Below are 14,961 nucleotides of genomic sequence, written 5' to 3'. Positions count from 1 at the left end.
AGAGGCAGGGCTACTCCTTTGTGCCCACTGAGCACCCTTCTTGTCTGCCAGGGCCATCGGCTACTGAAGTGCCCAGAAGGTCTTGCTGTGGAAACCCTCCTCGTCCAGCCGGCGCATTCAAACTCAGTCCCTTTTATCTCACAGGGAGCCCAAGCCTCTGACCACACTGGCTGGAGCTGGCATAGGGAAAAGGTGGCAGTGTCAATGCTCTCAGCTTCCCTAGAAACTGTCAAGAACCTTATCCCTTCCCTACTCCAGCAGGCGCATGGCTGAAACATGTACAAAAATGAGCAATAAATGTGCCATATTGCCAAGGAGGTAGGAAAATTCACAAAAGATTCTTTGCATGAGGGAGATATCCTCTGAAACAGGGGTGGCACTGGTTGTGCCCAGGACTTCCTGGCTAAGAGGGGGCTCCCATCTCTGGCAGTGGGGAGACACAACAGGGGAAGATGCACCCTTTTTTTCCTGACTGGGCTGGGCTAAAGTGCCTCATCCTCATTCAATCTGCCTCAACATTGGGAGTAATCCTTGGAGCAATGATCCCAGAAGAGAGTCTGGGAGTTGAGGAGAGAGAAGAGAGAAAAGCTGCCCTTGGGAAAAAAAAAAAAAAAGCCCAGCTAGCCCTGCTCCTCACAAGAGAGTTCCTTGGCATCATGCTGCCACTTCTTGGCACCAACAGGATGGGGGGAATTCCTAGGCAACAAGTCTGTGCCAAAAGTCATTCAGAGGAAACCACTAGGCTCAGCATCATATCACGAAGCAGAGGACTCCAAACCTTCAATGCTGTTTCTGATTCTGAATCTTCCCCTATCTGAGACTGGGGAAGGGGTGCTGGAGAGGAAGAGAAGAGGACTTCCTGGCTGTTGATGGGGGCATAACTGCATCTGGGATGTAGATAAAAATGGAAAGTGACAAAACACACAGCAGCGAGAGAGGCCCTCTCAACTCCTCCTCCGAGACAGATTCTAAATAAATCCCCATCCTGCAATTACTTAGCGATCCTGGTTAGTTTAACAGGTGTATTAGGTTGCTGTCTGGTCTGTGAAAAGGCTATTAAAAACCCATAAAAGCATTGGAAAATGCGGATGAAATGTTTTTTTAGTTGGCAGAGTAATTTTTTAAAAAAAAAGAGTGCTGAGACATAGGGAGCAAAACCTGGCACACTCACCACTCTCTCCTATTTGCTGACTGGGGCCTCTGGGGAAAAAATAGGTGCCTTCCATGCCTTGAATCCTGGGATTTTGCAGCTGGCCCAGAGATGCTCCACCGCTGAGAAAAGAGGCAGAGCTGCCAGCAACTTCCATCACTGCCTGCAATTCTCAAAGAGCAGCATCCTAGGAGGCTGGTGTTCCAGCCACTTTCCTCCAGTTCACTTACATGTTCAAATCATCCTTTAACCCCCACGGGACACCCTGAAGGAAACACTTCTGCCAATTCAAGAGGGCCAGAGAGCAAAAATGAAGACTACATAACAAATATGCCCAACCCATGCATTAGTTGGTGGCAAAACTGAGGTGTTACCATCATGGGGGTCAGGCTTTCTGGAAGGAGCCAATATGTTTCACAGGTCTCATCGCCCACATCTCTCCTACATAAAGTCTGCTTCCCCCAGTAGTTCCTCAGCAGGGAGGAATACCACCAGGCTGGGAACTGGCACCAAGCAGTAAAGTACAGTGCAAGAAGTTACACTCACACAGACACACCTTACTCTAGTGGTGAGAAAGGCCCAAACCCTGCAAGGGCTAGGGGTCCAAAAATGGTGGTGCCATTTCTTCTGGGCTGTAATTTCACCTTTCTATTTACTCTCTGCACCCACCTTCTCTTTGCATAGGAAGCTGCTGAACCGTGAACCACCAGATCAGTCTGTTTCACCTAAAATCCTGTAGCCTGAGTGCAACAAAGCAAAGTGTTCAGGAAGACCCCTTTCTCAGCCCCACCTGGGCATCCCTGGCACTCCCTCCTATAGATGAAGTGCCACCTGAACATCACCCAGGCCCATTCTGTTTCCAAAACCAAGAGAGAGCTACTGGGTTCGCTGGACAGCATGCAGCACTCATTTATTTATTTGACTTGTATCCTGACTTGTTCCTCCAAAACTGGGATCCCTTGCACCAGAGATTTCTCACAGGACAGGATGGAACTAACAAACCTCTGCTGCTTGCAGCAGCTGCTGTACTCTAAATGAGGATTGGGGCCAACACTGTCCCTACATATTCCTTAAACTAGTGATACCATAGGGATCATGAATATGGACCAATGGGTAACCCGTAGGTTATGCATTCTTGTCTGACCAATGAGACATATTTCTTAAGTGGCTATCATCAATCCCACACATTTCACTGAAACATGCTGTATTTGAGACTAAAATTGGATTTAGCTCATAGAATTTATTATTTTTTAAGGCAATGGTGTTTATGTTTAGGGGCACCATGCCCATTTTCTCACGCAACGCATGTGCCGACCAAACTGGCAGAAATAAGAATAGCATGCTTTGAAGTCACAGGAGCCACTTTACAAGAATGTAGAGCCAGCTGCACCCAGCGCAAGGAGGAAACATCTGCCTAATCTTTGCCACGACCTAATTAAGTAACTGCTTGAGGCTTGGCTTCTGAATACAGGTCGTATGCTAAAAATAAAGACGAGAAAAAAACAGCACCCTGGATTCAGCATTCCAAAGGAGTTCACTCCATAGTAGCCCCTGTGGCCTCTGCCTCCACTTGGCACCCCAGTGCCCTCCGCACACCCGGCAGCCAAAGAAATTCACAAAAGTCAGGCTGTGGTGTCTGTTTCCCAAGTTAAGAGAAGAAGAAGCGAACTACTGGTGGGGGACATGTCGATGGCACAGAGCCACACTCTCCCGATCTGGAACAGAGATCAAAAGAAACCACAGGGTACACTATGCATTGTCCATGCACCCCCCTCCTCAAGAACCACACCAGCTCCCCAGAAGAGACACTGGGACAGTTTTTGACTCGCCCCACCAAAAGGTCTTTCCTGCAACCAGCTGAGAAATCAGGAACTTTCAGCTATCAACCAAGACTACAAGCAAGTTTTCCAACACTGCCCAGGGCTCTGCCTAGATTGGGATTTAAGATTCCCTGGACCAAGTAGTGTTAGAATCACAGAGTTGGAAGAGACCTCAGGGACCATCCAGTCTAAACCCCTGCCATGCAGGAATACACAATGAAAGCAACCCTGACAGATGGCCATCCAGCCTCTGCTTAAAAACCTCCCAAAAAGGAGACTCTACTACACTCAGGGGCAGCAGCATCTTCCACTGTTGAATAGCTCTTACTGTCAGGAAGTTTTTCCTAATGTTGAGGTGGAATCTTGTTTTTCTGTGTTTTGAATCCATTGCTCCGGTCCTAATCTCTGGAGCAGCAGAAAACAAGCTTACTCCATCTTGAGTCTCCATCTCCATCTTTAAGATATTTAAACAGGGGATATCATGTCGCTTCTTAACCTTCTCTTCCCCAGGCTAAATATATCCAACTCCCTAAGCTGGTCCTCATAGAGCTTGAGGGTTTCCAAACCTTCCACCATTTTAGTGCCTGGATATGGTCCAGCTTGTCAACATCCTTCTTGAATTGTGGTGACCAGAACTGGACAAATGATTCTAGGTGCGTCCTGACCAAAGCAGAATAGAGTGGCACTTTTACCTGCCTTCTCCTAGACAGGTCTTGACAAAAGCTGTTGAACAGCTTTTGCCTGGGGAGCAAGGTGCTTATGATCTGGAGTTGGTTCAAGGGATAACTGTTGTAGAGTCATCTCAATCCATAAAAGGAATGTGCAGACTGTGGCTTTTCCTTCACCCTTTGGATACCTCTTATCAGCAGCTGGCCTTGGCATTCTTCTGGACCAGCTCCTGTGGGCTGGAAGTGCGGAGGGAAGCACAGTGCAACCCTGGTTCTAGTGCAGAAGGCAGCAAAGGAATCCAGCTGGTTGTCCTCCTTATGCTTCAACATCTGTAGTCAACTGCTGGGTGATGTTAATGAATGGGGAGTGAGAAGCAACCATGTGCTGATGACGCCCAGCTTGCTCTCCTTTCCCCTGGAAGGGAGCTCCGGTGCTGGCTAGTTGTTTCGGGGTGGTGAGGGGCTGGATGTGGTGCAACAAAGCGAGGATGGCAGTACTGCACGTTCCACGCTCACAAGTCATGGAAGTGGCAAGACAGGCTGTTCTGAGAATGGGTTTGCATTCCTCCAGAAGGAAGTAGGAACATGGCTTGGGGGCACTCCTTAATCCAGCACTGTCTCCCTTGAGTCCTGTTTGGGGCAGAAAGGCAGGACAGAAATTGAACAAAGAAATGCCTCTGTCTCTTGAGGCCCAGATAACTTCTCTGGCTGCCTGCATGCCTACCTTAGCTCCAACCCATTTCCTAGCTACAGCCCTTCCCAGTCAGAAATACACTCACCACATGTGGCTGCTTATGAAGTGGGTGAATAACACAGAGGCCCACAGGTGAGAAGCAGACATATTTGAATGGGTTCCCCAGCTTTAAAGGAGCTATTAGTTTGCTGATGTTAATATTTAAGGCAATAAGTAGTATCTCCCCACCTGTCTGCCCACCCTGAGCAAAAACTATTTCCCCTCTATAGTCTGAAAAGGGTTGAACACCCAGGCTGGTGCCTACAAGAGTTCAACACCCACCAAAAGTAAAGCAAATTATTTTCCAAAATGGGGACATTCCCTGTTCTGGACCAGCAAGGCACAAGGTCAGTTCCCGAAAGACAGTTACTCAACAAGATCCATCAACAAACACAACTGGAAAAGCTGTTCCTCCTTCCACTATCAAGCAAGACTTTTTATAGCCTCTTGACAAAAAAGAGCTCTTCAGACAAACAAAGGGTATCCGGCTGGTAAGGGACTGGGGTGCACAAATCCATTTGACAGTGGTCAAAAGGGCAGTGTCCCATGTGCTTGGAAGCTGAGTGACAACAAACAGGATATCAAGTAGGACCAGATTGTGAGCGGTGGGACCACAGGAAAGATCCCTAGAAGTTATATACAAGCTGGGAGGAAAGTGTGACCTGTTGATCTCATGCAGTCACACTTTAACAGCCCTCAAGCCCCCTCTCACATTATATTAAAAAGCTTCTTGGATTATAAAAGGGTCCTAAACCAACAAAAAACATGTACAACATGCCAGTTTCACTTAGGGTGTCCTAACACCCCTGAAATAGAAAAAAGAGCCAATATAGGTTGAAAACAGCATCTGGAAGTGGTAACACGTTACATCCAATGCACACCAGGGGCAGAAGGATTTAGCCCTTTACCTGTGCAATTGCCCAGTTTGTTATACACATACGTTGTATGACAGATATGAGCAAACAAGGCGCATGGTGTGCTTAAATATGTTTTTCTTCTTTTGGACAACAACTCCCAGAATCCTCCAGCTGACATGCCCACCACCAGCCATGATGGTGGGATAAATTCAGGAAACCCTTTCCTAAATTCCGTTGCTCAGTCTTGCTGACAAAGAGAAAACCCACACAAGCCCTTGGTCAAGTGTTGCTTCCACACCAGCTCAACCTCCTCACTCTGCCTTTGCCTGAACTGACCTGAGCTGAAATTCTGGGAACTGAAACATACACACAAAAAGACCAAAAACTCCCCTTCTAACTGTCTGCAGGTTCAGCACCAGAATTTCCAAGTTTCCTCCTTTTGAGGGAAGACATATAGATCCCCCATCCTGGAAGTCAATCCATGAGTCATGGTAGCATTACAGTCCTGGGGTTGGGCCAAGTATGGAGCCTGCACAGGAGAAAGAGGCAGGCATATGGGATGCAAGGGAAGGTGGAAGGTTTAACTGAGGTTGCTTCCACAATGGAGTCCCCTAGCAGCACCCTTGAATCATGGCTTCTTGACCTGCAAACAGAATTTTAGAGAGGGAGGGAGGGGAATTAAAAAAAACTACAACAGTAATGCCCTTCCTTGTGTCCAACATTTTTCCTGTAATGTTTGGTTACAAGTATTTCTTAAAACTACCTCTTTCACAGGTATTTTATACTGTGGCTGTAGCCAAGTGATGCCATCAGAACACAATATCGGCTACTCGGTTCTAAGGCAGTCAGGCTCCAAGTCCAGCCCTGGGGTGAGCTGCCTATCTGCTGTTGGGGACCAGCCTAACCAAAGGCAAAAAAGCTCAGCACCAGAAAGACAACTGCAGATGGTGACAAAGTGGATGCAGAAACCAAACACAAAAGGAAAATTTGTGATCCAATATCAGTGGAGGAACTACCTGCACTGATAAAATCAGAGCTTTACAAGGTATTTAAGGTATTTCCTATTTAGCACAGGTTGCTTGCAACTTTTAAGGTTTAAAAAAAAAAAAGAATTACTGATATTCCTAAGTCTAACAATAAAGCCTCGCTTATCTAGAATTCTGAAATCCAAAATACTCCAAAAACCAATTTTGTGCATGCTACAAAGTTTGTGCACATTGAACCATCAGAGAGTGGCTGAGAAAGTGCTCTCTGATAGTCCAACGTGCACAAACTTTATAGCATGCACAAAAGTATTTTTAAAATTTTATAGAATTTGAGTATAAGACACATATGAAACATAAAGGTATGGAAACCACCAAGCCCTATGAGGACTAGCTTAGAGAGCTGTGTAAATTTACAGCGCTTCATAAATAAAGGTTAATAACATTTAACCCATTCTCAGGCACCTGACTGGCTTTTCCTCCCATATTCCCTTCCAGCTTTTCTTATCTGAGGTCTGCTATGCTCCTTCCAGGAGCCGGGGGTTTGCTTAGAGTTGATGGCACAGTGTTGGAGACTGTTGCATTCGGCCCTGCGTGAATTACTTAGCGCTAAATTCTCAAATGAGCCACTGGTCCCCCTCAGGCAGCACAGGCTGAAAATTCACTGTTAAAAGGCACAATTTAGCATTAATGCTCCAGTTGTGCAGAACAAGAAGCACTGCAATGGGCTAAATCTGCCTGAAAGTTGTCGGCTAAAGTGGTTGCAGAGTGCAATCCTGAAGAGCTCTGACATTGTCCATAGCTATCATTCAGGCTGTTGCAATCCCCTTTTAAGGGTCTGAATATGGGGCAGAAGGACAACAGACAACACACCAGTGTGAGAAGATTTGGCAAGAAGAAATGAAGACAGAGAGAGGCATGGCAAGGCAAAGTTTCAGCACTGCAAGCAATGCAAAGGCAGATCAAAACCCTGGTGGACAACCAGTGTGCAGGTGGACAACCGTTGTGTGAGAGAGGCAGAAGCAGTCTTGGAGAAATAAAGACAGGGACTTGCCAAGGCCTGTCTGTGTTTCTATGTGACCCATTGCCATTATAAAGTGGGTCCATTATTAAAAGATGAAATAATCCAAAAATCCCCACAGGGACCTTTCTCCAGCCTTTTATTAATTCTCAACAGGAGATGCCAAGTCTCCAGACAGAGTGATACCCCATAAGCTAAGCTGTTTATTCCACAGCTGTGTTTGTCCCCATGTGCCTGCCTTACACATTTTGTTTCAAGACGGAGAATTGAAGAAGGCGCCTTTCATTCACCCATGAAGATAGGAGACCTCCACAAAGAGGAGAGGGGAATGCCCTCATCTCTCAAAAATGGACCAAGAGTTGACTGCCAGACAATCTCACTGTGTGCCCTGCCATACATGCCTTTCTCTCTCTACAGGATCAAGGCCAGGGGGGTGCTGCTCACTTGGCTGATCATTGCTCCATTTCTCCAAGCCCTCTCTCCACATGGCATCGGCTAAGAACACAAAAACTTTAGAGAGAGTGAGTCCTCTTACGCAAGGCGATTGCAAAACCACAGCATGTGAAAGACTGTGTAACTACAGGTGTTCCAGAACCGTTGGAATTTCAGCAGTTCATTAATTTATCCTGTTTTAGCATTTCAGAAAGGCGATTTTATCTCTCCCTGCTCTCCACAGACTGAGAGCCTTGGTGAGGGAAATTTCTTTTCCTTATGAGACTGAGGTGGCTGGCATGTGGGTGTGTGTGGGAATTCCTTATTTTTATTTCTCTCGTCTGTATAAACTCCATCTGACAACCAAAACTTTGGCCTTCCAAGGGGCTTGCATTTATTTCTCTAGATTCTGGAGAGCTTATGAGAGAAAACGCCAGGAAAGTGTCTGCAGTTAATCAGATATGTACTTTCTTTCATCACCCGTGAAATCAACCTCCACATAACAAGCACTTTCCCCCACCTGCTCCAACATTAGCAACAAGAAATATTTCTTTGTGTACATTTCAAAGGCACTAAGAAACATCACACCCTTGTGAATGGGCCAGAGTTAAATGCAGAGCTATCTTTAGCCGCCATTTCCCCTATTGTGCATGAGGAGGAGCTGGGGTGGGAGAGGGAAGGAGCTGAGCAATAAAACTCTGCTTATGATTACAGAAAATTCCCAGGACATTTAAAAAAAGAACAAGAAGTCACAGGAAATGGTTGCTAAGAAATATTTCTACCTATGTAAACAGTACAAGCACGGCTTCCCACATACACACCCCTACCTCTTTCAATTTTAACACTCTCTGACAGGCAGGTCTTGGTAGCAATGGCAGGAACTAAGAAGAGCTATTAAGCAAGGAGCCCTTTGGACACGAGTGAACTGGCTACCCAAAACAGCCTGTTTGCTGGACAGGCTGTGGAGCCATGGAAGTTAAAAGTGGTTGTCAAAATGGAGACACATTCAACCTTTGACTTTCTCACATTCCACTCTTTCAGGTCCCTTGCGCTGTTCTCCTCAATTCAGCATGACATTCAAGCCTGCAACTGAGAAAATATTAAGAGCAACTTGAAAAAACAAACTAGAGCAAGCAATAATTCCCTTCTGGGGGAAGACAGCTTGCTCCCCACACTGGAAAGAGAGACACAGACTGAGCTCAAAGAGGCAGAGAGACAAATGCGAAGGCATCTGTGATGAACCCTTCCTTGTCAAAATTCAAGGGCAAAGCAGTGGCACTTTCTTGTTTTGTTTGCCAGAGCAGACAGAGAAGAAGTGGTTTAGACAGAGACAAGATGGGGGAATGGTGGATCATGCCCTGAGGATGTGTGTGTGTGGTGCTGCAATTTTCTGTGGGATCATTTGGAAATTCACACAGACAGATGCAATGGATCCCTTTTTTAAAACAACAACAACAACAATATTTTGTGAGCATCTCAAGTGCTTTGCAAACAAGCTAAGGCAAACAGGTGACGGGAGGGGAAGCAAGAAAGATCATTGTTCCAAGGGCCTTGTGCCACATATCTGGAGGAGAATGCAAGCCCTTTTCAGCTGCAGTACCTGCCAGAAGTGGGAGACAAACAGGCTGAAAGCTGGTAGTTAAGCACAAATGGCGGAAGCTCAGTAAATCAAGAAGGTTTTGTTGTTAAACTTTTCCCAAGTTGTACATCAACTGTGAGTGCTGCCACTTAAAATGGTTTGGCCTTGTAAAACACATTTTAAAAAAGAAAAACAGAAGCCACATGTCAGCTTGGGCGTGTAAGTAAACACAAGAATGAGTTTAGCAAGCAATCAAAACCAAAGTCTTTGTTTTCTCTCTCCTGGCAAGTCCAAAACACTGACAAGAGATTTCAAATGGACAACGTGATAACATTGTAAAGATAACCAGGCTGCACGTAGACACAACCCATGCGTAAGCAGCTTCTGAACATTCTTTAAAAATGAACAAACTGCCATCATGCACATCCCTAGAAGCTCCTTCCAGTTTGGGGCTGTAAGTAAAGGGATTGTGAGAATTGTAGTTCAAAACTCAGCTAATGGTCAGAGACTTCCCAAACCAGGTGTAGCAGATGAACAGAGTGCCCTGGCAGAAGCCTAGCTAGGAGAGAGATTCAAGGCATTCTGGGGACCAAAAGGGGAACCTTTTGCTGAGTTTGGCATCTTTGACTAAACAGAAAGATGCCATCCAGATATCCCAGGAGATAGGCCAGATCCTACCAAGCGGCAGCAAATCACTCAACACAGCCCTAAGTAGACACAGAAGTGAGCAGAATGCCAAATGGAACAGTTATTTTGGAAATGTGGCTTCCAGAAGCAAGATTTTAGTTACAAAGAAGCATCAATCCCTACACGTAAAACTTAGTTCATCCAAAACCAGTCATCTCCTGAATGGGTTCAGAGATCTACAGGCAACCACAAGGACACAGGCCATAGCAGCACCAACCTCATCTTGGGTTAGAGGCTGCGCAACACAAACCATAGAACAGCGGGGGGTGGGGTGGGGTTGGATATATATCATGTGTGCCTGCAAGGCTTTGGCTAGTTCCTGCTGGCAGACAAGAACTGATTCCTCAGGGGGCCATACAGCCTACCAGAGACAGTGGGGAGGGTCTTCTGCTGCAAAACTGCTAGGAAATTAACTTTGGTGGGAAGTGCCCATGCTTTGCATTTGGACGGCTCCAGGGTCACTTCCAGTTTACAAGGGCAGCAGCTGATAGGGAAAAGCCTCTCTCTCTTTCTGCCTCAAATTCTGGAAAGCTATCACTGACATAGTCAGAGGACACACTCCTGGCCTGGTTGAACCAACACCTGCTTCACGTGACTCCCCCAGCACCCTGCCCCACCCTGCCCCACCTCTGGGTGGAATCCAAGGGTTCAGAAAGATAGGGAAAGTTATCTCTGCTTGACAATTCATGTCTCTAGAACTGCCAGGAGTCACTTACCTGACTGGGTTTCAAAATCTTCATGTAACCAGATATGCAACCTAAGCAACTTCACCATCAGAACAGGCTCCTGTGCTGCAGCTCCATTCCTACAGCAAGGATCAGGAGAGGAGAAAATAGGGACAGAGCCCATTGCATGTGCAATGCAGCTATTAGGGTGGCTACCTCAGTAAGGGCTCACAGGTCCACATGTGGCTGAAATTAGTTTTAAAGAGAAAAGGCACACCATTTTTCAAGGTGCAATATATATTTTCAAACAAGGTTATAGAGGTGGTGGAAAAGGAGGAGGAAGAAGAACCACATGTAGTCTGAAAAGAGTTAGTCCACTATCGGAATAATTGGTTTCAGCAAACTAAAAAGCATTCCAATACATTGCCTGAATATTACAGTGCTGTAAACAACTGAAACCATTTCATTTTACCTCTTGCAGCCAATTTAGGTTGGACTTATGGGAATTAGGAGAGAGCTGAAACAGCGAGGCTACGGCAGGAGTAAGCCAAAAATGGACTTTAAGCTGCTTTCCCCTCTGCCCCACAGTTTACGGGTCTGTACAGTCCCTGGATGGCCCCATCGCAAAATGTTGGCCTACACACCTGCCACCATAACGCTTCTCTTTGCTGGGCCACCTTATTCAAAATCTGAGGCCCTGCTAGTGATGGCCTGTGCCAGCCACAACCTTACCTCTCTGGCAATGCTCATGGGTCCAACAGCGCTCAATTAAAACACCATTGATGACAATGGGCGAGCAGATGCTTTTCCCTTGCATGAAGCCCGGGCACACGTCTCCACATTCCTCCTTGTCAGCCTTGTTCTCTACGATGTAGTTGTCTTCCACCGAGTCTAAAATCCGAGACCAGTCAATGGTGGACAGATAACAGAGCTCATAGTTCTTCTCGATCCGTACAGCACCGCGGGTGATGTTCATAAGGTTATAAAGGCCAATCTCCTTTAAGTGGAGCATTTCGAAGATGACCAGAGCGTAGTTGAAGAAGAGGCGAGTCCCTCGGATCACACTAAGATTAGGAAAAAGCTTTTTGAGAGTCTCCAGGCCATAAACCCGAAAGAACAGCAAGTAGTCCGTGATCATGATCAGCCGGGGAAAACTGACATCCCGGAAGTCCTCAGCCTTGGTGTGGAACAAGAGCAGGATCTGTAGGTGTCCCTCAATCACAGTGCAGTTCTCCAGGAGACTTAGGTGGGTGATGTTGTTGCGAATGTCAATGCTCTGGCAAACTGGAAGGCAAAAAGAGAATTATTTTACAGTCTGCCCTTCTTAAACCCGAAATTTTTATACACGGATTCAAGCATCCAGAGTTTGAAAACGTTAAAAAAAAAGTACAAATTTCAAATATCAAACCTTGCTTTTCCATTTTTTATAAGGGACACCATTTTGCTATGTCATTATATTTAATTGGGACTTGAGCATCCACGGATTTTGTTATCCATGGGGGATCTTGGAACCAAACCCCAGTGGAGAACAAGGACCCACTGTATATCTGTGTACCCTTTCTTTGAATTTATTTTTTTGGCAATTAATTTCCTCATGGAACAAAAACACTTTTGTTTTTTGTGGATTTTTCAGGCTATGTGGCCATGTTCTGGAAGAATTTATTCCTGATGAAGATGCCAGCCACAGATGCAGGCAAAAGTCAGGAACTAATTCTTCCAGAACACAGCCACATAGTCTGAAAAACCCACAAAAAACTATGGATGCCGGGCGGCCATGAAAGCCTTCAACTTCACAAAAATACTTTTATGCACACTTCCCCAAATATCTGCTTTTTTCACTTGCACTGTTTCAAATTTATGCATGTTTTCTACGTGGTTTCTCAAATTTGTTGTTGTTGTTTCCTTCAAGTCATTTCTGACTTATGGCAACCCTGAGGTGAACCTATCATGGGGTTTTCTTGGCAAGAGTTGTTTAGAGGAGGTTTGCCATTGTCTTCGCCTGAGGCTGAGAGCATATTACTTGCCCAAGGTCACCTAAGGGGCTTCAAGGCTGAGCAAGGAATCGAACCCTGTTCTCCAAAGTCACAGTCCAACACTCAAACCATTTTGTCCGCCTATTTAAAAGCAATAACCTAAATCACAAACTTTGGATGAGCACTGATTTCAGAATCTAACATGCATCTGAAGAAGTAGGCTCAAGTCTAGGGTGCAAGACAGACCGTCCCAAAAAGACAGCAGGACTTCCCTGCGGACCAAAAAGAACCTGCAAAAAGCGGGTTCTTCTTGTGGCGCGATTATGATGCTGCAGTGTGCCAATGGAGCACTCGCAACGTCATAATGGCACTGTGACATGTGGACACTAGGCATCCGTCACATAATGATGGCAGTGCCCATCTGTACAGGGCGCCACCATTTTGACGCTGTCACGTGCGAGGAGCGAGGGGTGTCTAGAAGCGCTGCCCCTTGCACATGACAAGGGCGTCCTATCGCACCTGTCTGGACCGGGCCCGTGAAAGCTCATGCTACGAATGTTTTTATTTCAGGTGTTACAAAAGCTCTTTGTATACTGATTTTCCAGACTAACACAGCTATGTCCTTGAACTCTATTCATGCTTTAGTTATTATTTAAGTTTGTGAAGAAAAGATTTGCAAATCGAGTACTAAATATGTGAGGCTAGAGAACAGGAACAAATCCTTACCCATCCCTACCAACATTACACTTCCCCTGCAACACGAAAGCTGACTGTTGCCCACTGTTAGTCTTCATGCAGTAGGTAAAGAGAAACAGCCCTTGACTGGGCCAGGTTCCTCACACCACCTCCATTCTGCCCAAAAAGAAAAGGATGGAGTGAATTCCACCCTGGAATGACAATTTACCTTTTTAAATAGATTGCAGGGCTCCTTTGCACTTTTTAACAAAAAGCTCAGCTGCACAATTTAACTGCAGAATGTGGAGTAAATTCTTAGGTGGTACTAAACCCAACAATGCCCACCCCACCCAAATTTGGGACTGCCATTACAGCAGATTCTACAAGAGACCAAGACTTCAGGGAAGCCTCTTCCAGTCCCCAGAACATCATCATTATTATTAGAGTAATACATTTCTTACCCACCTCTCCCCATGGATCATGGCAAGGGACAACAATTAACAGACACACCACATCAATTAAAACAAATCAGTTAAAATACACATCCATTTAAAAGGACAAATAAGATATATGTGATGTCCAGCCCGGACTGTTTCAATCTCCCCCTGCATTTCCTTTCATATTGGTTCAGGCCATGGTATGTTTAGTGTAGGAAATATTCATTGTATTAGTTGTGGGAGGAGCTGTAGGATCCCCTGCATTTTTCCAGGTTTGGTTTGCCCTTTCCCAGCATGCTCTGCCTTAGCTAGAGGCTTTTTAGTTTGGAGCAGTCTTTGCTGTGAGCAGGCAGAGAGCTGTCTTTTGGTGGCAAACAGGCCCAGACAGCCGGAATGGGCATTTCTTACACGTTAGCCGAATCAGTTACCAGGAACTAGTTAGCCAATTTAGTTACCAAGAACAAGTTAGCCATTTTAGTTACCAGTAATTAGTTAGCCGAATCAGTTACCAGGAATTAGTTACCTACTTCAAGCAAGCTTGTTTTCTGCTGCTCCAGAAAACAGGACCCGGAGCAATGGATGCAAGCTACAGGAAAAGAGATTCCACCTGAACATTAGGAGGAACTTCCTGACAGTAAGGGCTGTTCGACAGTGGAATGCACTCCCTTGGAGGGTGATAGAGTCTCCTTCCTTGGAGGTCTTTAAACGGAGGCTGGATGGCCATCTGTCAGGGATGCTTTGATTTGGATTTCCTGCATGGCAGGGGGTTGGACTGGATGGCCCTAGTGGTCTCTTCCAACTCTACGATTCTATGATTCTATGAAAGAGATCAGAAGCTGAAAGACCCTGCACCAGCTCCATTGAGAGAGGAGTTCAAACCAAGATCAGACCCGGAAAGATGACACCAGGGTACCGGCGTTGCACACCCAAACCTGCCACCACCTTTAGTTGGGTATGTCTTCACAATATACACATATTAAAACAATCCACATTTAAAATTAATCATTTAAAATGCAAAGAACCAGGCTCAACATACAGCATTCCTCTCAGTCATTGTCCTTTACTTTAACACAGCATATGTGAACATGTTACTCATTGTAAACTCCAAACAAGTCACATCCATCTACCCAGACAAGCAAAATGAGTTGTTCTTGGTATTATATTTATTTGAAGGCTGGGGACTAGTTTCTCCATTTTTTAGAATATGTGGAATTGGCCATTTCAGATCAGTTGAATAGCCAAACTCATCTGGGCTATCCAATTCCAAATGACAGAACACAG

At 45.6% G+C, this 14,961-nt stretch overlaps 1 protein-coding gene across 1 annotated transcript in view; it reads right to left on the bottom strand.

Annotated features, from left to right (window-relative positions):
• LOC121916648 (insulin receptor-like) overlaps positions 1 to 14,961 on the bottom strand; it is an 89,132-nt gene that overhangs the window by 53,920 nt on the left and 20,251 nt on the right. The window contains 1 exon segment of the mRNA XM_042441955.1: positions 11,328 to 11,879. Coding sequence (XP_042297889.1) covers positions 11,328 to 11,879 — 552 coding nt within the window.

This window comes from Sceloporus undulatus, chromosome 10 (assembly GCF_019175285.1).
Source record: "Sceloporus undulatus isolate JIND9_A2432 ecotype Alabama chromosome 10, SceUnd_v1.1, whole genome shotgun sequence".
In the NCBI taxonomy this organism is placed as follows: Eukaryota; Metazoa; Chordata; class Lepidosauria; order Squamata; family Phrynosomatidae; genus Sceloporus; species Sceloporus undulatus.
Note: the sequence above shows the minus strand (reverse complement) of the source record. Positions and strands in the feature narration are given on the sequence as shown.